Here is a 24,000-nt window from a genome sequence, read left to right on the forward strand (position 1 = left end):
TAATTATGCATTTACTATTATTATTAGACAAATAACAAACGAAAATAAACCCAAAATGTAGACAAAAATGTAAACTAACGAATTAAAAAAAAAAAAAAAAAATTCTCCACACAACCAAGGAAAATGACTAAAACTTGTAATACTGAAAAAAAAAAAAAACGGAAAAACGAGTCTGGGGATGAAATTAAACAAACCAAGCCACACTCAAAGGAAAAATGTATATATAAACAAAACAAAAACAACAATCTAATGACCGTTAAAATGGTATTAATATAACAGCTTAACAGCTGGATCAAACAGCTTCACCAAAAGAGAAAGCAGCAGCACCACAAAAAAACGGAGCAGCTAAAAAGAGCTTAAAGTCCTTAAATCGGAACTTGGCCTGTCCACGGCAATCACTGAATTAATTAGAGCAGCAAATCGTCACAATTGTGCCTCACTTCACCACGCCAAACCACGTAAACCTACAGGCACAGCGGCCAGAAGCTCAAGTTCACCGGAAAGAGGAGGGGTTAACCAGGGCAAAGCGAAAGTAAAAAAAAAAAGTTCATAGAGCGGCTAAAGTAACGTGCAGTAACGGGGTGTGGGAAATGGTAACGGTGTTATAGTTACAGTCAGAGTAATTAGTTAGATTACTCGTTACTGAAAAAAAAAAGTTACGGCGTTACTCCCAACACTGTCAATCTGCATGTTCAGGTTAAAGTGAAACTTATTGTGAAGCATTGCTCTGTTTCACATGCGTGCCACTTGCAAAGCGCAAAATATTTAGACAAATGTCATATATTCTGTAGAACATGAAAGTATATTGCATGAATTCTGATCTGCATGAAACATTGCTCCGGTTTGCATGCATGCCATCTGTAAAGCACAACATTTTCAGACAGATGTCAGATATTCTGTATAACCTAAAAGTAAAATGCATGAATTTTGATTTTCAGATTAAAGTGAAACTTAACATGAAGCATTGCTCTGTTGCACATTCATGCCAACATTTTCAGACAGGTGTCAGATATTTTGTATAGCGTGAAGGTATAACGCATGAACATTGATCGGAGGTTCAGATTAAAGTAAAACTTAACGTGAAGCATTGCTCTGTTGTGCATGCATGCCACTTACACAGTGCAAATCGATCAGACAGATGTCAGATATGGGTCACATTAAAAAAACTGCGTGAACAGTATAAATTTAACATCAGATTTGGACAGAAAATCCGATTTGGGCCACTTTTATCTGCTGTGTGAACTTACGGTATATCATATACAGAAACAAAAATGTGTCTTTTATAGAGTTTCTCAATAAAAAACTTGCAATACACTGAAAATAACAACGATTCACCACAGAAACGACTATTTAGTCTTTGATTAATGTCCAGCTTTGTTCTGCAGACTCAGATCCCACTCTGTCAGAGCGATTTATACCGGTTCTTTCGCTTTATGTCACCCTAATTTACTTCTGTTAAAGATCTCAGGCCTGCAGTAATGACGCAGCGACACACAGCTGGCTGAGGAACATCTGAACAGCTGACGCTCCAACTGCTGATTTCTGATTTACCCTCAGACTGATGCAGAGGATCTGCTGGATTCATACACATAAACACCTTCTTATATAAATGAAATAATTACAGAAAAACATCAGTAAACAGCAGACTTTAGTGTACAGCTGTGTTTTAATCATGTCGAAATTATGCACATATTATCAGATTTATCAAGTCAATTACAGTGCAAAGTGCGTTGTATTATTGACCGAAGCACAGTGACACCATCTGCAGCAAGATGATGCTGCAGCTCTTTGGAGGTGGTCTGTGGATTGTCCTTGACTGTTCTCACCATTCTTCTTCTCTGCCTTTCTGATATTTTTCTTGGCCTGCCACTTCTGGGCTTAACAAGAACTGTCCCTGTGCTCTTCCATTTCCTTACTATGTTCCTCACAGTGGAAACTGACAGGTTAAATCTCTGAGACGACTTTTTGTATCCTTCCCCTGAACAACTATGTTGAACAATCTTTGTTTTTAGATCATTTGAGAGTTGTTTTGATGAGCCCATGATGCCACTCTTCAGAGGAGATTCAAATAGGAGAACAACTTGCAATTGGCCACCTTAAATACCTTTTCTCATGATTGGATACACCTGGCTATGAAGTTCAAAGCTCAATGAGGTTACAAAACCAATTTTGTGCTTCAGTAAGTCAGTAAAAAGTAGTTAGGAGTATTCAAATCAATAAAATAATAAGGGTGCCCATACTTTTGCACCGGTCAAATTTTGGTTTAATGCATATTGCACATTTTCTGTTAGAACAATAAACCTCATTTCAATCCTGAAATATTACTGTGTCCATCAGTTATTAGATATATCAAACTGAAACGGCTGAAACACCCAAATATTTACAACTAAAAATGATTAAGATTAATAGGGGTGCCCAAACTTTTTCATATGAAAGTCATGGGACAACAGTATGCACATATATTATATATATTTTTCATTCTAAAAAAATTGACAGTGCACCTTAGAATCTGGGGCTTATTATGTATGAATTCTACCAGTCGGGTTTTAAGGAGCAGTAAAGTCACTCCACTGAAGTACAGGGTTATAATGGTGAGTTTTCTTTTAGTGAGGTTTCTCCAGCACTAAGGCTAGGTGCAGCAGCATTAGTTTTAGCATTAGCATTAGCATTAGTGCTAACCACAGCGCTTGCTCTTTCCCTGTACAGAGGTTAATATATATTTGACTGTAGTCTGTAGCGTGTTGCCACTTTAAAACAAGCTACGTGGGAAGAACCGCTAGCTGATAGCGCCCTGGCTTACTACAACACTCAGGGTTTCTCAGTCTAGTCCTATCAGATGGCATTTATGTACAGCTAGCATTGCGGTTAGCGGCTTACGCTAATGCTGCTGCACCCAGCCTTATAGTGTTGGTGAAACTTCACTAAAAAACTCACCCATAGACAAAATATTTATTGATAGTGCGCCTTATAATCCAGCGCGACAAAATAGTTATGAAGTGACTTCATAGTGCCCACTCCTGTATATGTTGTGAGGTGTTATCTTGTGAGAGATGCTAAACGCTTTCCAACATGCTCATGGCTTTATCGCATTGGGTGGTAATGATGGTGACCGACTGCATCTGGCTAGAACTGTCCATGTGAATTGTGACAAGTGACTCTGGCAGAAATCACCACATCCCCATTTAATGCAGGAGACTCATATGAAACATATATAACACATATCCCTCAGGTTAGTGCAGTGCTCTTTGTGACAAAAGTCACGGGACACAATTATACTTACAGTCCCATGACTTTTGGCATGTCAGTATAATGCAATGCTTCCTTTTCTGTATTTAAAAGGGAGGATTTCTAATGGAGGCATTCCTCCATGAAGAAGTATTGCCAGAAGAATAGGTATACACTGAATGAAAAGGGGTCCCATGACTTTTGTCCATGTGGTGTAGCTATAGAGAATGCAGTGCTGCAGGGAACACAGAGAACTCAACTGGAAAAAAAACGAATGCAAAAGAAAACACCGCCACACACACACACAAACACACACACACACACACAAACACACACACAAACACACTGCACTGCAGCACCATGAGCTCATCGGTGAGGCTCCGCCCCCTCTGCTCACATGCCGTTATGTAATCAGTGCAGTCTGGGCACACACGCGGCAACCGGCACGAGAGAGATAAATGGATGAGAAAGAGGGAGAGAATAAGAGAGAAAGATGGATAGATGAAAGAGAGGGAAAGAGAGCGATGAATTGATGATAAAGAGAGAGGGAGAGAGAGATGGATTGATGATAGAAAGGGAGAGAATAAGAGAAATGGATGGATAAGAAAAAGAGAGAGAGAATAAGAGAGAGATGCATGGATGAGAGATAGAGACAGACTGGGTGGATGGATGGATGAGTGAGAGGTAGAGAAGAAGAGAGAGAGATGGATAGATGAGAAAGAGGGAGAGAATAAAAGAGATGGATGGATAGATGAGAACGAGAAAGAGATGGATGGATGAGAACGAGAAAGAGATGGATGGATGGATGGATGGATGGATGAGAACAAGAAAGAGATGGATGGATGGATGAAAGAGAGGGAGATAGAGAGAGATGGATGGATGAGAGAGAGAGAATAAGAGAGAGAGATGGATGATGGGTGGATGAGAAAGAGGGAGAGAATAAGAGAGAAAGATGGATAGATGAGAGAGAGGGAAAGAGAGAGATGGATGGATGATAGAAAGGGAGAGAATAAGAGAGATGGATGGATAAGAAAAAGAGAGAGAGAATAAGAGAGAGAGAGAGATGGATGGATGATGGCGAGGAACAGAACAAAAGAGAGATGAATGGATGAGAGATAGAAACAGATGGGTGGATGGATGGATGAGTGAGAGGTAGAGAAGAGAGAGAGAGATGGATAGATGAGAAAGAGGGAGAGATTAAAAGAGATGTATGGATGGATGAGAACGAGAAAGAGATGGATGGATGGATGGATGAAAGAGAGGAAGATAGAGAGAGATGGATGGATGATAGAGAGGTAGAGAGATATGTATAGATGATAGAGAGGGAGAAAAAAAGAGAGAGAGACGGACGGATGGATGAGAGAGAGGGAAAAAGAGAGAGATGGATGGATGAGGGAATGAGAGAGAGGGAGCAAGAAAGAGATGGATGAGAGTGAGGGAGAGAGAGATGGATGGAAGATAGAGAGTGAAAGAGAGATGGACTGATGAGAAAGAGGGAGAGAATAAGAGAGATGGATAGATGAGAGACAATAAGAGAGAGAGATGGATGGATGATGGAGGGAGCTGGAGAAAGATGGATTGATGAGAGAGAGAGAGAGAGAAAGATAGGGAGAGAGAGAGATGGATGGATGGATGATAGCGAGGGAAATAATAAGAGAGAGAGATAGAGAGTGAGAGAGAGATGGATAAGAGAGAGGGAGAGAATACGAGAGAGATGGAAGGATGGGAGAGTGAGAGAGAGACAGAGAGATAGATGGAGGATAGAGAGAAAGAGTAAGAGAGAGAGAGTAAGAAAGGGTGAGAGAGGGGTAAAGAGAACAAGATAGATGGCTCAAGGAGAGGGAGAGAATAAGAGAGATGGATGGATGAGAGAGAGAGAGAGAGAGAATAAGAGAGTGAGAGATAAACATATTGGAGAGATTGTTGATATGTCTATAATGATTTGGGTTTTCTTTGCATTATTTGAGGTCTGAAAGCTCTGCATCTTTTTTTGTTATTTCAGACATTTCTCATTTTCTGTACATAAATGCTCTAAATGACAATATTTTTTTTTGGAATTTGGAAGAAAGGTTGTTTGTGTCAGGAATACCCAGGCAGGGTGACGAGGAAAGCGGACACAAGTGCAGGTAGGGTGAAATCAATAAATAATAATTTAATAAATAAATAACAAGTAACAAAGAAACAAGAAACAAGTAAACACTTAAATACGGAACAGGGAGATATATACAAGGAACAAGGGAGTGAACCAAATAAATGAAACTAGATAAACAAATAACCAATAACCAAAACAAACCAGTAAGACTAGAGAACATAAACTAAGCAAAACAAGAAGTACTAATGATAAACAAACAGGGAGTAAATAAACAAAGAAACAAACGAGGTAAGAACACAAAGAAACTAGAAACTACCAAGAATAACCAAGAAGATAAACAAAACTAAACAGGGCAGGGATATATATATATTTACAAGGGGAAACAAACAAGAAGCTAATACTAGACAGGGAAAAACTAGGCTAGACAATAATAAATAAACTAAGCAGAAAGGAACTAAACACTAGGCAGGAAACTGGGGAAACGAGGAAGAAACAAGAAACTAGAAAACTAAACAAGAAATAAACACGGAGCAAGAACTAGGGCTATGAACCGCAGCGAAACACAGAGAGACAAAACAACAGGGGAAGGTGCAAAGACCGACGGAGACAAAGTGGCAGAGGAGGGCTATTTAAAGAAACAGGAAACGCACTATAATTGGAAACACCTGGGGAAGGGGCGGAGCTACAAATGAGACAAGTGGTGGAAAGGTACTAGGGAGACACAGGGGAGCATAGGTCACGTGGGGAAGACACACAGAGACACGAGACCAGGATGTGACAGTTTGTAGTTTATAGAATAAAACAACAGTGTTCGTTTTACTCAAACATAAACCTATAAATAGCAAAATCAGAGAAATTGATAGATAGATAGATCGGTCAGATTGGAGGATCAGAGATAAATGAAAAGGATTTACAGAAACAAAACCAGCAGCACTCAGAATTCCTGTGATCACACAGCAGACTATACTGGGATTTCCCCGCTCACTCATAGTGGTAACACTGGTTCAGACCAGCAGATGTCCCTACACACACAGTATCCTCCCTCCCATACAGACACACACACACACACACACACACACACACACATACCTCCACTAACAGGAATACAGTCATAAACCACCGCAGAATGAGCTTAAACATGAGTTATAAAGCAGCTTATAGCAATACACAGGGCACCCAGTTCACAATACAGGGTCTGTGCATTCTAGAGGGGGTGTGGCTAAAACAAAAAAACATATAAAACCAGTCAAAATACATTATAAATGAATAGTGAAGTGATCTATCAGACTATGAAGGAACACATAAAGAATCATGTAGTAACTTAAAAACAGTGTTAAACAAACTAAAATACTCTTAAGTGAAGAAGCATTTGTGTGCTCTTATCTGGGGAGCTGTTTTAAACTTGTGGTTCCTGAGGCTGGAAACTCTGATAAACTTATCCTGTACAACCGAGGTAACTCTTGTCCTGATGAGGGCCAGTTTCATCATAACATTTTTTGATGGTCGGTCTTTGTGACTGCACTTAAGGAGGCTTTCTAAGTTCTTGAATTGTTTTGGATTGACTCTTAAAGTCATTTTTTTATTACTTAGTTGAGTAGTTGTTGCTTCTCATAATCTGGATTCGAACATTACTCAAATATTCACTATTCACTGTATACCTGTAACTCTACCTCTTCACTACTTTACTTTAACTGATGCTCTCAAACACTTTATTAAGAGAAAAGAAATGTTTTTACCTAATTTACTTTGTCTTTTACCATCAAATACAAATGTACAAAAATACATTTTTTTTTCTTACACCCTGTTAACAGTCTATTTTTACACCTTGCTCCCACGCTGTTAAAATAGAGTCAGAGTTTAGGAATAAATCTGCACTGATGGTTTGGTGTGGTGGTCTGGAAGTGAGGTGTAGGTGTTCAGGTAAATTTCTGGTGTTTTTTTTTTTTTATCTTGGCAGCGAAAAACACAGGAGCTCCACTGACTGATTAAAACCCTGACAACAGTCAATTGTAAGAGTCCATTCCTAAAGGAGCTCCCAGCGCTTGTATTAAACTCATTAAACACACACACACACACACACGGATGCACTGCAGATCACAAACCGCACTTTTAACTCAACAATAAACAGAAAAAAGAATAAAATAACATTACTGTTCCCTTAATAAATTAGCTGCTGGTGTATCTTCACAGTGTGAACATGCAGTTAAGTATCAAATTCTCTTAAAGGGAATGACAACTGGCACACTGATTGGTTTATTTCATGTTACGTCCAAAATTAACCACACCCGTGATTAATTTAGAGAATTAGAACATGCCTTTTGCATGGTTTGCGCTAAAACAGGGCCATCTATCCCTTTTTTTCTCTATTGGACATAACACCCTTTGGGCACTGCATCAGATGGGTGCTCAGGTGTTATTATGGTATACCAGGTGGTTGCTGTGGTGGTTGTTATGATATCTCGGGTATCTCTAAATAGTTGCTAGCCCATCATCAACACCAAAAACTGTTGCTATTTTAACGATGCAGGCAGAAGGCGTGAAAAAATAGACTGTTGGATGCGTGAAACATAGCAATGAGCTATTCAACTAGTCTAGCAGGCTTTAGTAACATTGAGTGAGAGAGAAAATTAGCTTCTCTAAAACTGCTGGTCTGAAACTGATGCTGAAATAGCTGCAGCTGCTCTCCAGCTCTGCAGACACTGACACATGATAGAATAAATAGGCTAAATTTACAGATCTATCTTTGATCGATATCAGATCATTTAAGTTAAGATCGATTCATATTGAAAAATCAATTTTTCTACAACTAGGCCTAATCAGGCCCATTCCAACAAGGCAGGCAAACCAATCAATTGCCCAGGGCCTCGAACTTGAGGCCTCCAGACAACAACTGGTTCTGAACTGAATGCAACAACATCACTGTGTGAGCGACCCTTTAAATTCTGTAATGGACAATTCAGGAAAGTACAACAACACTCAAGGGGGCGCCTCTCACTGGACGCTGACAGCAGCCAGCCAGCCAGGTTCGTCATTCCCACAGCCGGCAAAATATGAACCTTCAGCAATCATGAAGCAGAGTTATCATCGTGAAAAAAGAAGAGGAAAAAAAAGATGGCCAGGTTACCTGCCTGACAGTCAGTGTGAGTAATGAACTGGAACAGTTACTGTAACACCTTAGCCCATGTCTGTCTTCTGTTTCTCCCTCGTTTGGTCTCTTGTGCTCCTGCCCCTCTGTTTACCTGTCAAGTGTTCCCAGCCATGTGCTTGTGTTGTTGTTTTTGTACCTGTCTCCACCATAGCTCCGCCCCAGCCCTGCCCTAGCAATTAGTGTTCTCACCTGTGTCTTGTCTGTAACCCCGCCCCCTCGTCATCCAAGCCCAGGTGTTTCTCACTCTCCTCCTGTATTTAAGCCCCTCTGTTTGAATGTGCAGTGTCGAGTCTTTTGTATCCTTGCTGTCCGTATGTATCCTTGTCTATTGTCTTTTGTGTGATACCATGCTGTGTATGTGTCAGGTTGGTTTTTGTTTCTTAGTCTTGGATTCTTAGTCTTTGTTTCTTAGTCTTTGTTTAAAGTTTTATTTTATCCTAGCCTTGTTTTTTTTGTAAGTTTTTTGCATTACCCGTGTTTTGTTTACTGTTTTTCATTTATCTTGTTTATTAATAAAAAATAGAAAATATATACCTGCACTTACGTCCATCCCTTCCTCATACGTAACAGTTACAGCAACTTTATTCGGGGTCCATTTTGCTTGAGGCCCCTAAATGCCTTCAAACGACCCAAAGAGTCTAGAACAGGGGTCACTAATAGGCGGAACGCGGTCCGTGTCCGGACCCAGACGTTGTCCAATCCGGACCCAAACCGATAAACTAAAGAAGGATTTAATTCTGTCTTTATGGTTTACGTGCTTTACAGCGCAGTAAACTTACAGACCAATCATGTGTGCTGTAAGATCACCAAACGCTCTCCTCTGCCAATCAGATCTGTGCAGAAGCGAGCGCGTGGAGCCACACAGGAGAAGCAGGAGGTGAGAAGTGGGAGAATAAAGCGAGAAAGCTGAGAATACAGATGGTGCGAACCAGAAAAAGAAACTAAGTACTACCTTTATAAAACATACTAACAGTAATGTAACCGAGCGGAGTTACTTGGAGGCAATAAAGAGAAACAACCGAGACAAGAGTCCAAAATATTCCACTTTACTCCACCTGATCAGAACAACTCAGCAAGAAAAAAAACTCCCTCACTAGCAGGTGCGTTCTCTCTGCTCCTAAAACAACCCTACCTCAAAACTACGGCAACCCCCAGGGGACAAAAAGAATTGGCAACTTCCCCCATTAGTTTTACCCACAACATAATAAAGTATGTTACAGTAGTAATATTAAATCAAATAAAACTACTGTTTTTAAAAAAAGCTGATATTTTGGCCGAGTTCAGCAAACATTTCTCCATATATTGTTCGATTTATCATTCATGTAATTATCATCATGACAGGCAGGCCTAAATCTAATATAAATAAAATCTAATTGAATAAATACGGCATTTTAAAACAAAGTGAACATATAGATTCACATTATTAGACTCGATATGTTAAATTATTGAGGGTGTTTCCACTTATTTTATGATAGGTTGATAATGTAATTATTGTGACAGGCCTGTTTAAAACAATACATAAAGTTGAAATATACAAAAATACTTTTGTCGTCAGTTGTTGATACAAAACTTACAGAACTACTATAGGCTTCTTCAGTAAACAGAATAAAACGCTGAATTATAACACAAGTTATAAGGTCCGGACCTTAGCCTGATGAAATTTTCTCTAACTGGACCAAACTGAATTCTAATTAAATACCCCTGCTCTAGAACATAATTATACTCACCAAACATGATTCTCTTTTTGTCTGGTTTGTTTCATATATATTGAAAAAAAAAATACAAATTTACATTCCTTTTTCGACGATATATATCTTAATATCAATCAATGCAGGGCGCATGACATCACCAGCCCCGCCCCCACCTGTGCGTTGTCTTGCGTCCGGACCAATCAAGGGCTGAGTCAGCGCCGAGCTAACACTAAACCCGAGAAAACAGCAAAACAACAGTAATCGACCATTTAATCAGGCATTTAAATTGCTTTTTAAAAGGTAAATAAGAGCTTAGAATACGTTTTTTTTTCTGGGATTAAAAGAGTGAATTGATGAATGATGGAGGCCATGCATGAGGTAACCTCGTGTTTACTCCTGCGCCCCCCACCCCCTTGTGCTCCCCCTCCCCTTTGTGCTTCTCAGGCAGCAGCAGCCTGTCACTCACACAGACACAGAGACAGCGCTGTGTATCTACTTCTTGTGCCAAGAATTAAAACATTGCAACATGACGTGTTTGATTTACTTGCCTTACGTGATTTACTCACACGTCCTGCGATGTGACTACTGCGCATGCGCACATCACATGATGATGCTGAAACGATTATATATATATATATATATATATAGTAGATATATAATCTTAATTTTGACCAAAGCCCATGCCCTGCCCACTTCAGGGCTGGCAGAAGAACTAACCTGCCAGCTGGGGATTCAGACGGAGCATCAGACGGATTCGAACGACCTCTGGCCTCGTCTCCAGTCTCACTCCATTTCACAAGCTCCAGCCTCAGCTGCTCATAGGAAGCTGTCTAGCCTGATCCACGCTGCTTCTGAGCTTCCCGCCACCAAAGCAAACAGTCTGCAGTCACTCCAGTGACAGAAGTGAAGAGGCAGAGCGCCGCCAGGTAGACGCCTGCCAGGTGCCAGCCTGCGAGAGCCGGCACTGAGCTGTGGAAAACTGAAGTGCTTTATTACACAGTCTCGAATCAGGCACCCAAAAGCTGAGTGTGTGCTCAGGCTGTAAATAAATGATACCCTGGCCCGGCAGATAGACGGATATGTGAGCGGATCGGGTTGCCCGGGTTCTACAGTGTCACCACGGTTCTTCACAGTAAAGCAGGGCTGGAGAAGAGATGAGGGTTCAGAGTTTCAGCTGTTCCAATTAACTCAGAAATACAGCATTGGGAGAACTCAATTTTTATAATACCACCAGTTAACCCTTTAAAACTCTAGGCTGTTTTGGTGTGTTTTTTCTCTGTTTTGGTTGTCAGTTCCTCTTTCAGGTCTTATAACACAGTAATTATAACAGACAGACACATGCCCTGATCTCTTTTACTCCAGAGGACATACGGCTGCTCAAAAATATAATCATTTAAAATGTAAAAGGAAGCTGAATTGTTATATTTTCCTGGAACTGATCATGTTCAAATTTTAAATTTTCACCAAAGATAAATAATATTGGTTGGGGAAGGAGATCTCACTTTTTTAGGTGTTTTTCTCAATGGGTTTCTTGTAGATTTAGCTTTACTGCACTGGGATGTGATCACAATTTTAAGAAAGAATAAGTTCCGCCCTTTCTAACCATATATGGATTATGTTTATGAGTGAAGGAATTCCTGAGTAATTAAGCTGAGAACACAAGGTGCTACACCAATTTCAGAATTTCTGAATCCTACTATTAGCTTACCGTGCAAACAATGGAAAGAAGATTTATCATTAAGTCCTAATGCAGATTTATGGGTCCAGGTGTGTAATAACAATTTACAACTCATTCAGCATAACTTTATTCACCGAGTTGATAATGTTATCCACGCCATGTGGCTCTGCACACCCGTTTACCAGTTCAGGAAAGAAGTTACCATCCTCCAATCTCATGCCCTCAATATATACTATTTATATATGAATATAAGCTATATATATATATATATATAGATTCAGCTGCCATTAATCCACACAATGCTTTCATTTTCTCTTAACAGCCATAAAAAAAAATCCCCCAGAAAACAGAGAAGAAGCACCTGGAGATGAGAGCATCTGAGAGCTTTTATAGATCTGTAACTGAAAAAAATCTCACTTTCATAATGTTAGAAAGTGTTCAGCTGGACTTTAGAGGAACTGCTATAAGTATGTGGTTGAAAACAAAAACTCTGCTGGAAAATAAACTGAAACGCAAGCAAACGCACTCCTCATTTCCACATTCCTAAAAAAGGCTATATACTAGAAAAAAGAAAGTGCAGATTTTAAATGATTTCAAATCCATTCAAATCAACCTGGCCCTATGTGAAAAAGTAATTGAGAGCTATTACTCACAAATGGAGACACTGGTGAAGCTTCCCTAGAGTGGACGGCCAACCGAAATTACTCCAAAAGGGCATGAACAACTCATCCAGGAGGTCACAAAAGAACCCAGAACTACATTTAAAGAACTGCAGGATCTCACTCACCTCATTTATCATTAACACTCAGGTCAGTGTTAATGATTCAATAATAAGAAAGAGAATTGTATCCAAGCTCTTGTTACATCTGACGTATATAACAAGTATGTAATTTAACTATATTTATGAGGTAATATAGGAGAAGATAAGAAGAGAATCTCAATTTTTTAACAAATGTACAAGAAAAACGATTGAAATGTTTGAAAGCTATGTTCCTCAAAGAAAGACTGGAAGAGATTTGCATATTCCTCCCTTTACAGCCCATAATATCATTAATTAAACCACTCAAAGAACGGAAATGAATTTCAGTGTGTAAAGTGTCAAAGCAAAATTATTAACATATTTTATGGTTTTAAATGTTGGAGGGCTAGAGACGTCTGGCGATAAGACTATTACACTACTGTAAACTACTGGCTTAAAACATAAAACAAAGTAAAAATATGTTAATAATATTATATAGCTCTGATGATAATCTCAAATCAGGACATTTGTGAAGAAATTTTAACTAGATTTAAGACGATCTTACATGCCAATATACTAGTGCATCTGAAAAATTTAGAATATAATTGAAAAGTTACTTTATTTCAGTAATTCAGCTCAAAATATAAAACTCATAGATTATATAGATATATTACACACAGAGCAATCTATTTTAGATGTTTAATTATTTTATTGTTCATGCTTATGGCTTACAGCCAATGAAAAACAAATGTTGATGGTTTGGAGAGGCAAGTCATCTGCTGCTGTTGATCCACTGTGTTTTATTATCAAGTCTAAAGTCAGTGCAGTTTTGTTTTCCCACAAAATCTTACAGCACTTCATGCTTCTTCCCTCTGCTGCTGACAACTTTTATAGAGATGTGGATTTCATTTTCCACTAGGACTTGGCACACTGCCCACACTGCTCACAAAATACCAACTGGCCTTAGTTATATAATATTCAACATTTCTTCTGAGACACTGATTTTGGGGTTTTCATTGGCTGTAAGCCTTAATCATCAACATTTAAAAAAATAACTCTTAAAATAGATCACTCTGTCTGTAATACATCTATATAATATGAGTTTCACATTTTGAACTGAATTACTGAAATAACGTAACGTTTCATTGATATTCTACCATTACTCACAGTAAACTTTCTCAAAAACAGGATAGATACAGACAGAAGCCCCTACCTTTGGGTTTTGGACGAGATGCAATACTTCCACATCACATTCCACAGAGCAGTGATATCACCCGATGAGGCGTGCGACATTCTTTAGTCAAAAATACATGGCATGCACTGGGAAGACAGCTCCCAGTCTACTAGTCTACCAGTTTACCAGTCCAACAGTCCACCAGTCTAACAGTCTAAAAGTCCAACAGTCTACCAGTCCAACAGTCTAACAGTCCTCCAGTCTTACACTCCAACAGCCCACCAGTCTAACAGTCTAAAAGTCCAACAGTCTAACAGTCCACCAGTCTAACAGTCTAACAGTCCACCAGTCTAACAGTCCACCAGTCTCACAGTCCAACAGTCCACCAGTCCAACAGTCCACCAGTCTACCAGTCCACCAGTCTATCAGTCTAACAGTCTAATAGTCCAACAGTCCAAAAGTCAAACAGTCTACCAGTCCAACAGTCCAACAGTCTAACAGTCTAACAGTCCAACAGTCCAACAGTCTACCAGTCTATCAGTCTAACCGTCTAAAAGTCCACCAGTCTAACAGTCTACTAGTCCACCAGTCTAACAGTCTAACAGCCTAACAGTCCAAAAGTCCAACAGTCTACCAGTCCAACAGTCCAACAGTCTAACAGTCTACCAGTCCAACAGTCCACAAGTCTAGCAGTCAGACTCCAGCAGAAGCATCACTGAAGAGCAAACTGAAGAAAGCCTAGGCGAGACGCTTCCTCTAGAGCACAGCCTGCTTCCCACAGATTGCATCACCGCCAGAAAAAAATGATAATACACTCTCCCACAGTCTTGCAGTTGGTTGCTGTGGTCGTTCCCCTTTCGTAAGCAAGTTCTCTGCTGGTTTCCGAACCCACGGTGCGTTCAAAGTGGACTAGGCTGACCACAGACTTTCCAGGCTCACCACTACTTCCACTCCTCAACTATGCATCCTCAGTGAAACGTCTCGTACGCCTCGTTTTCTCTACGATTTCTTTCTTTTCTCACTTTTCTCACTTTTCCAAGCTCTCCTCCTCTGCCCGGTTGAAAATTCCTCCACTCAGTAATCCCCCCTCAGTCCGCAGGGCTCGGCCGGCCCCTGGCGGAAATGACCTGCGTGTTCCAACAACAACTAGAACCACCAGGACCACGTCCAAATAATTCTCTGCCCTCAGAGCAAGCAGCATCCAAGCGTGGAAGCGTGGAAGCCGGAGGCCGCCGAGGAGGTTAGCCTGCGCTCACAGCCAGGCTAAAGTTCAGAGCAGTTATTGGAGAATAATAGAAATGTTGAGCGTGTGCACAGGCTCGTTCTTGTTTACTGAGCAGCTAAACACAGACGCGCCATTGTTTTCGGCGCTGGCAGCAGAGCCAAGCTGCTCTTAAACTCTGTGAAGTCTGGATTTCTGGCACTGCTCGGAGAAAGGGCTCAATAAGGCCTTTCATTTTCCTTTTCATTTATTCCACAGTAACTGTAATGTAATGGAAAGCACATTACTGTACTACTGCCGCTCCACCTTATTCTAGGGCGGCACGAATAAACCTAACAGTGTATCAGTCTATTTATTCACAGTGTGTCAAAAAACTCTGATATAAAAAAAAAAAATCTGATATGAACCTCATGAACAGTTAAAGCATTTGACTTAATATTGACTTAATAATGTACAAAAAGCAGAGGCGTGCAGACATAGACATAGACTCTGCCCTCATCAACCAAAGTGCCCTTTTGAAACTTTGTTTTTTAATTATTTTTTTAATATTATTTTTAAGATTTTACTGTGCCCTCTAAGCCCAACGTGAAATCATTTTTCTGTGCAGTAAAATGTCTCATTCAGCACCAAACTACTAAGCATCTTTAGCTGACTGGTCACCAGATAGACTAGCCACTCTAGCCCAAATCAGTGATAGATAACGTGAGGACGACCACATACAGCCCCGGTTCTGGACTGATTTGTTTGGGGGGGCGGTAAAATTAAGTGGGCATGTTGATATTCATGTTGCACCAAGGAGGATGCTGCTTTAAAGACAGTGGAAGGTAAACATTAGTTAACTGAAGGACGTAACAGTGAGTGTATATAGTTAATATAGTATATGTATTTTATCAGTTGGTGGTGTGACATTTTTCCATTGAAAACTCACGTTTAGAGAATGTTACAAATTTCATTCAACATGTGCGCGTAATTTTTTTTTATAATGAAGTGTTCCACGTGCGCTAAAAAAGTGCCCTTTTCCCCCCCTGAGCACTTGCCCCCAGCAAAAAGCCTGTGCACGCCACTGACAAAAAGCATGATTTTTTAGTCTCTTCTGGCTACTGCGCTTGTGCAGATCTCCTCCTCGATAAGGCCTATCTCCACTATCACACCAATCCTCTTCTACTCACAGCACAACCAGAAAGCTGATTGGCTCTTTTTGTTGAAAGGTGGGACCTTATTCGGACATACTCACACTCAAAACCTGTTTCTACATTAGCTATAGCTCTCCATTATCCATTATATGCCCACCCCTTTTCACACTCATAAATTACTACCCGTTTCTACATTAATTCAATTAAATTTATTTATTTTTATTTAAATTAACAGGTATACAGGGCCATCTAAAAAAAATTAGAATATCTTTGAAAAATTACTTTATTTCAGTAATTCAGTTAAAAATGTGAAACTCATATATATTATATAGATGTGTTAAACACAGAGAGTGATCTATTTTAAGTGTTTATTTATTTTATTGTTGATGATTATGGCTTACAGCCAATGAAAACCCAAAAAACAGTGTCTCAGAAAATTTGAATATTATATAACTAAGGCCAATTGGTATTTTCTGCAGTGTGGGCAGTGTCCTGCTGGAAAATGAAATGCACATCTTCATAAAAGTGGTCAGCAGAGGGAAGCATGAAGTGCTGTAATGATAATAAAACACAGTGGATCAACACCAGCAGATGACATGTCTCCCCAACCCTCACTGATCTTCAGTATATTTTACATTTCATTTAAAGTAAATCAAGGGAGCAGAGTCTGGAGGAAGAGTGGAGAGACACACAGTCCAAACTGCTCGAGGTCTAGTGTGAAGTTTCCACCAATCAGTGATGGTTTGTTTAGAGAGACATGTCTGTCATCTGCTGGTGTTGATCCACTGTGTTTTATTATCAAGTCTAAAGTCAATGCGGTTTTGTTTTCCATCAAAATCTTACAGCACTTCATATCTTACAGCCTCCCTCTGCTACTGACAACTTTTATAGAGATGCGGATTTCATTTTCCAGCAGGACTTGGCACACTGCCCACACACTGCCAAAAGTACCAATTGGTCTTAGTTATATAATATTCTAATTTCCTGATACACTGATTTTTTTGGGTTTTCATTGCCTGTAAGCCAAAATCATCTATAATGAAAGAAATAAACACTTAAAATAGATCACTCTGTGTTTAATACATCTGTATAATAATGCATGAGTTTCAAATTTTGAACTGAATTACTGAAATAAAGCAACTTTTAAATGATATTAAGTTTTTTAAAGCACTAGTAAGTCACTAAATGAAATGTAATGCAATTTAAACTACTAAACATGTCCAAACACTGTGTTTTACACACTGACCTTTATAATAAATCCAATAAAAAAAAAAGCCAATTATTCTTTAAGTGCCAGCAATACCCTGACGATTTCAGCTCACTGAAAGGACGGATTAAACCCCTCTTCAGAGGAGCTCTGAGATTACACCCACCAGTGCCCGAGATTACACGCGTCTGTGTTAAATGCCAACGCCTCGCTTCATTTATATGCAGATTTCCGAAAGTGAGTGAAGAAGAAAATAAAAAATAAATAAATTTGGCTGCAGAGCCAATTCTTCTGATAAGCATCTGATAATGTATTATTTACATATATTACAGCAAGCTGTGATGAGACGACGCCACCTGGGATGATCTCCAGCAAGGGTTTGATGTTCACGCGCACGTCCTCTTTGTTATCTCTATGCAAATTCAGCTATTCATCGCGGCGTTTCTCTCAGCCCTGCTCCAGATAACGCTGAATTAAAGATGCTGAAAAGTCTTCAGACAGGAGTCGGGAGAGGAGGATCCTCAGGACGCTCAGGTTCAGACCAGCTGTTCCTCTGAGCCGCCTGTCAAATCAACCCAGTAATAATGCAGACGCTCAGATCCCGCCACTGTTCATCAGGGAGAAAATTATTAATATCTCCAGCTCGGTGCAGGTTGCCAAGAGTTGCGACACGAATCCTCACTCTCTACATACAGTCATATGAAAAAGTTCGTGCACCCCTGTTAATCTTAATCATTTTTAGTTGTAAATATTTGGGTGTTTGTAACAGCCGTTTCAGTTTAATATATCTAATAACTGATGGACACAGTAATATTTCAGGATTGAAATGAGGTTTATTGTACTAACAGTGCTTTTGCATACCTCAGGCGACTCTGTTTGTGGCATGCTTGCAGAAATGGCTTCTTTCGCATCACTCTCCCATACAGCTTCTCCTTAGAGAAGTAAAGTGCGCTGTATTGTTGACCGATGCACAGTGACACCATCTGCAGCAAGATGATGCTGCAGCTCTTTGGAGGTGGTCTGTGGATTGTCCTTGACTGTTCTCACCGTTCTTCTTCTCTGCCTTTCTGATATTTTTCTCGGCCTGCCACTTCTGGGCTTAACAAGAACTGTCCCTGTGCTCTTCCATTTCTTTACTATGTTCCTCACAGTGGAAACTGACAGGTTAAATCTCTGAGACGACTTTTTGTATCCTTCCCCTGAACAACTATGTTGAACAATCTTTGTTTTTAGATCATTTGAGAGTTGTTTTGATGAGCCCATGATGCCACTCTTCAGAGGAGATTCAAATAGGAGAACAACTTGCAATTGGCCACCTTAAATACCTTTTCTCATGATTGGATACACCTGGCTATGAAGTTCAAAGCTCAATGAGGTTACCAAACCAATTTTGTGCTTCAGTAAGTCAGTAAAAAGTAGTTAGGAGTATTCAAATCAATAAAATGATAAGGGTGCCCATACTTTTGCACCGGTCAAATTTAGGTTTGATGCATATTGCACATTTTCTGTTAGAACAATAAACCTCATTTCAATCCTGAAATATTACTGTGTCCATCAGTTATTAGATATATCAAACTGAAATAACTGTTGCAAACACCCAAATATTTACAACTAAAAATGATTAAGATTAATAGGGGTGCCCAAACTTTTTCATATGACTGGATATACTATATATATATAAATGAGGGCCAGTCAATAAGAAACATTTCAAGAACTTTGAAAGTTTCCTTAAGTGCGGTCAAAAAAAGCCAATAAAAATGGTAATGATGAAACTGGCACTTATTAGGACTGTCTCAGGAAAGGAAGCGCAGGAGTTTCCTCTGTTGCACAGAATAAGATATTGGTTTTACAGAGTGTTTTTTTTTTTTTACCACTTTTAAGTTATGATAAATTGTAAAGTGTTGTAGTAAATTAAACAAATCCCAGTTAAGAAATTTACAACGTAAATGTCAGAATCTTTGTTAAAACTGGTTTGGGTTGGTTTAAAGAATCAAACATTACTCATAAATCTTCTTAAAATAAAAAACATTCTTCTTAAAACCAAAGTGAGTCCTCCTGACTACAGTACATATTAAACATGCAGTTATTGATCAGTTATTGATCAGAGCTCAGTGTGTTTGAACCAGCGGTCATGAGAGAACTATATATCAGCAAATGGCAGATTCTACTACAGGTGGATTAATGTGTTTATGCATCAATCTAAAGGTCATAATTCAACTGTATTGATTTACCAATGTTAGGATGATGAATTCAACACGGAATGTGGGGGTGCTGAGGGGCTGCAGCACACTCTGATTTTTTTATCTTAAAAAGGTCACAATCCAATCACTTAAACCACTTCAGGAGGTGGTCTGAGACACATTTAAAACCACTTCCAGAGGTGGTCTGAGATGCACTTAAAACAGATACAAATCGGATCACTCAAGCCACTTCAGTAGGTGGTCTAAAATGCATTTAAAACTGATACAAAGCACATGACTCAAACCACTTCAGGAAGTGGTCTAAGACAAATTTAAAACCAGTTCAGGAGGTGCTCTGAGACGCATTTAAAACAAATACAAATCTGATGGTCTAAGACGTATTTAAAATCAGTTCAGGAGGTGGTCTGAGACACATTTAAAACAAGTTCAGGAGGTGCTCTGAGACGCATTCAAAACAAATACAAATCTGATGGTCTAAGACGTATTTAAAATCAGTTCAGGAGGTGGTCTGAGACACATTTAAAACAAGTTCAGGAGGTGCTCTGAGACGCATTCAAAACAAATACAAATCTGATGGTCTGAGACGTATTTAAAACCACTTCTGGAGGTGGTCTAAAATGCATTTAAAACTGATACAAAGCACATGAACCAAACCACTTCAGGAAGTGGTCTGAGACTAATTTAAAACCAGTTCAGGAGGTGCTCTGAGACTCATTTAAAACAAATACAAATCTGATGGCCTAAGACGTATTTAAAACCAGTTCAGGAGGTGGTCTGAGACCTATTTAAAACCACTTCCAGAGGTGGTCTGAGACACACTTGAAACAGATACAAATCGGATCACTCAAACCACTTCAGTAGGCGGTCTAAAATGCATTTAAAACTGATACAAAGCACATGAAACAAACCATTTCAGGAAGTGGTCCGAGACAAATTTGAAACAGATACAAATCTGATCGTTCAAACTACTTCAAAAGATGGTCTAAAACGCATTTAAAACCACTTCAGGAGGTGGTCCGACACAAATTTGAAACAGATACAAATCTGATCACTAAAACCACTTCAGGAGATGGTCTGAGACGCATTTAAAGACACTTCAGGAGATTGTCTGAGACTCACTTAAAACAGATACAAATCTGATCATTCAAACCACTTTAGGAGATGGTCTGAGACAGATTTTAAACCCCTTCAGTATGTGGTCTAAGACACATTTAAAACAGATACAAATCTGATCATTTAAACCACTTTAGGAAATGGGTCTGAGACACATTTAAAACCACATCAGGAGGTGGTCTGAGACACATTTAAAACAGATACAAATCTGATCATTTAAACCACTTTAGGAAATGGGTCTGAGACACATTTAAAACCACTTCAGGAGGTGGTCTGAGACACACTTGAAACAGATACAAATCTGATCACTAAAACCAGTTCAGTAGGTGGTCTGAGATGCATTTCAAACCAGTTCAGGAGATGGTCTGAGACGCGTTTAAAACAAATACAAATCTGATGGTCTGAGACGTATTTAAAACCACTTCAGGAGGTGGTCTGAGACACACTTGAAACAGATACAAATCTGATCACTAAAACCACTTCAGTAGGTGGTCTGAGACACATTTTAAAGCACTTCAGGAGGTGGTCTGAGACACATTTACAACAGATACAAATCTGATCATTCAAACCACTTCAGAAGATGGTCTAAAACACATTTAAAACCAGTTCAGTAGATGGTCTGAGACACATTTAAAACCACTTCAGTAGGTGGTCTGAGATGCATTTAAAAACCCTTCAGGAGATGGTCTGAGACACATTTAAAACAGATACAAATCTGATCAATCAAACTACTTCAGTATGTGGTCTGAGACGCATTTAAAACCACTTCAGGACGCATCAAAATGCTACACAACAAATCAATTGTTTCTGTATATTCTGCTGATATAAAACTTTATAAGGCATGATATTTAAATCTGTACATCCAGCCCAGAATAAACATGTAACCCAGCTAATCAATACTTGCTTAATTTAGTGTGTGAGATGTTCTCGACCTTCAGGTCCCACTGTGAAGGTGGGTCTTAAATTCACAGGGTTTTTACTGTATATATTATTATTTCCTATAATAAAACCTGCCGATATCAGTAAACTAATAGTAAATGTAAGTGTAAATGAAAGGCTGAGTTTGGGACAGAAATCAGCAGCACTTTATTATCCTCAGCTCATCAGCAGGAGATTACTGCACTAATCAATACCCATCTGAGACTAACGATGACCGGAAAACCGATCAGTGTGTATTAGCAATTCAAATGCAGCATCACGTGATCAAATAATCTGATCTGAGGCTTTAGAAGCAGCTCTAATATGAATGAATATGCAGATGAGCAGGTAGGTGTTGATTTGGAACTGCAGGTCTGTTAAGTACCTAAATGAGATTTAATTGAAGAATTGACTATTTTGGTCATGCACTTTGAGTTTGCTATTCTTATATATATATTTATATATATATATATATATACATATTTTTTTTTACTAAACTGAAAGCAAAAGCATGTCTGAGTGGAGAAGAATATGGATAAAATACTTTGTTTAATGGTACCAGTGTGCAGGAATGACCCTCCCTGCTAAGCCTAATAATGTATTCATTCTAAAAATGGCGGGAGTTCTTCTTCTGGCCACGTCACGCGTCTTTACGTACTTACGTCACACGTACAGCCTCCAAAAGAGGATCAACTTGTTGGCTCATTTTCTACACTACAACTGTACACTCTCGTCGCTTATCAACTCATTGGCTTGCCTTCTGTGCTACAACTGCACAACAGCTGGTGGAGCAATGGAGACTTCAGAAGGGCTCATTCGCTCGTAGTGTGCGAATGAGTGTGTCGTTGAAGTAAATTTTCTGACTAAGCGCGCTCTCTCTCTCTCTCTGATTGAACATAACCTGGAATCAGATTCATCCGCTCTGAAAGGAGACCGCATCACACCCGCCCAGTTTAAAATGATTCTTCTTCCGCATGCTCCGTGCAATTACCCATTCTTACCATAGAGGGCACTAAATCCCCTAAATCCCAAAACTTACAGACATCAGCTTTAATTCAGCCACACTGGAGGGTTTTCAAGCATAAAACACCTGTTTAAAATCATGCCACAACATCTCAATCAATTTAAGCCATTCAGTCTGCTTTGGGTCATTGTCCTGCTGCAGAACCCAAGTACGCCTACTTCTGCATTCAACTTAAAAAAGACTGCTGCTTTAAACTACTATAAACTACATGGTTGTTTCACATATTTAGAACGGTTTTACGATGAATGCACCAATAGAAATGCTTCAAACTGGAATAAACTTGGAATAAAAAATAAAAAAAATTGCATGAGAGCAATGGTAATTCTAGTGTTGTATTCAACAGGTTGCCTAGAAATTACTTGTGTTCGGGCAAAATTTAGACTGTGGTCAATCTCTATGTTCTGCTCTCTCTCTCTCTCTCTCTCTCTCTCTCTCTATCTATCTTTCCATCTTTCTTTCTCTCTTCAGACAGTTTGATCAATGATTGCATGCAGATACATACACATACATGGACAAAAGTACTGGGATAACTGCCTGTTTCTCATTGTATCTTCTATAATCACACATACTTTAAAAATAATTTATCCTGCTTTTGTTGTAGTAACTGTTTCTAATGTCCAAAGAAGATTCAGCAGCATTAAGTAACAATAGCCAGCTTTAGTGAGGAAGTTCAGCAACACAGCTCAGCTCAGAAGTCATATGCTAATTGCTAATACATAGACAAGCTGTGTGTGTGTGTGCATTTGCACATCTGTGTCAGCGACAGGTGCACCTATAGATAAATCAGGTTCCTACAATTTTTACTGAACTGGGAAAATCTGCTTTTAGCTACAGAGCAGCACCAGTGAGCTGAAATTCACTACAGGAAACTCTAAAACTCTAAAACTCACTAAATCATTTTAAACTTTTAATACCAATTCTTTTTATTATTTATTTTGACTTTTTATTTATTTTGCTAATTTTGCTTCATTTCATCCTTTTTATTTAATTTATTTTGTCCTTTTATTTTTTTTTTTATACTTTTTAACTTTAAATTTTAATTCCATCATTTATTTTTATTTTTTTTAATTGTGGTGTTATTTTAGTCCTATTTTTTACTGTTTTTATATTTTATTATTCTAATTATTTATCTCTTTGTTTTATTGCTTTGCATTTAGCTTGTCTGCATATCCTTTAATTCTGAATTATTGTATTATTTTATCTTAATTAAATCTTATATTGTTTGCTTGGCTTGTTTTTTTATCATTTAAACTTATTTATTTTTTTTCAGTCCCTTTAATTTTGTAAATGCTCGGCTGCATTGAAACTGATGGTTACCCTCAATGTATTACCGAATGGAAATAAAGGTTGATTGATTGATTGAATGGTTAATTGATTCACTGATTCATTAGAAGAGGTGTCCACAAACATTCGGACACACAGTGCATAAACCAGG

The 24,000-nt window shown here is 38.9% G+C and overlaps 1 protein-coding gene across 7 annotated transcripts in view; it reads right to left on the reverse strand.

Annotated features, from left to right (window-relative positions):
• LOC103026485 (IQ motif and SEC7 domain-containing protein 1) overlaps positions 1-24,000 on the reverse strand; it is a 296,017-nt gene that overhangs the window by 121,534 nt on the left and 150,483 nt on the right. Inside the window, exon 1 of one of the 7 annotated variants that reach the window (XM_022676792.2) lies at positions 13,787-14,224. The exons of the other annotated variants lie outside the window; for them this stretch is intronic. Coding sequence (XP_022532513.2) covers positions 13,787-13,866 — 80 coding nt within the window. The 5' untranslated portion in view covers positions 13,867-14,224. Of the gene's footprint in view, positions 1-13,786; positions 14,225-24,000 lie in introns of those variants that run through there. 7 annotated transcript variants of the gene reach the window in all.

The sequence above is a fragment of the Astyanax mexicanus genome, chromosome 13 (genome assembly GCF_023375975.1).
Source record: "Astyanax mexicanus isolate ESR-SI-001 chromosome 13, AstMex3_surface, whole genome shotgun sequence".
Classification (NCBI taxonomy): Eukaryota; Metazoa; Chordata; class Actinopteri; order Characiformes; family Acestrorhamphidae; genus Astyanax; species Astyanax mexicanus.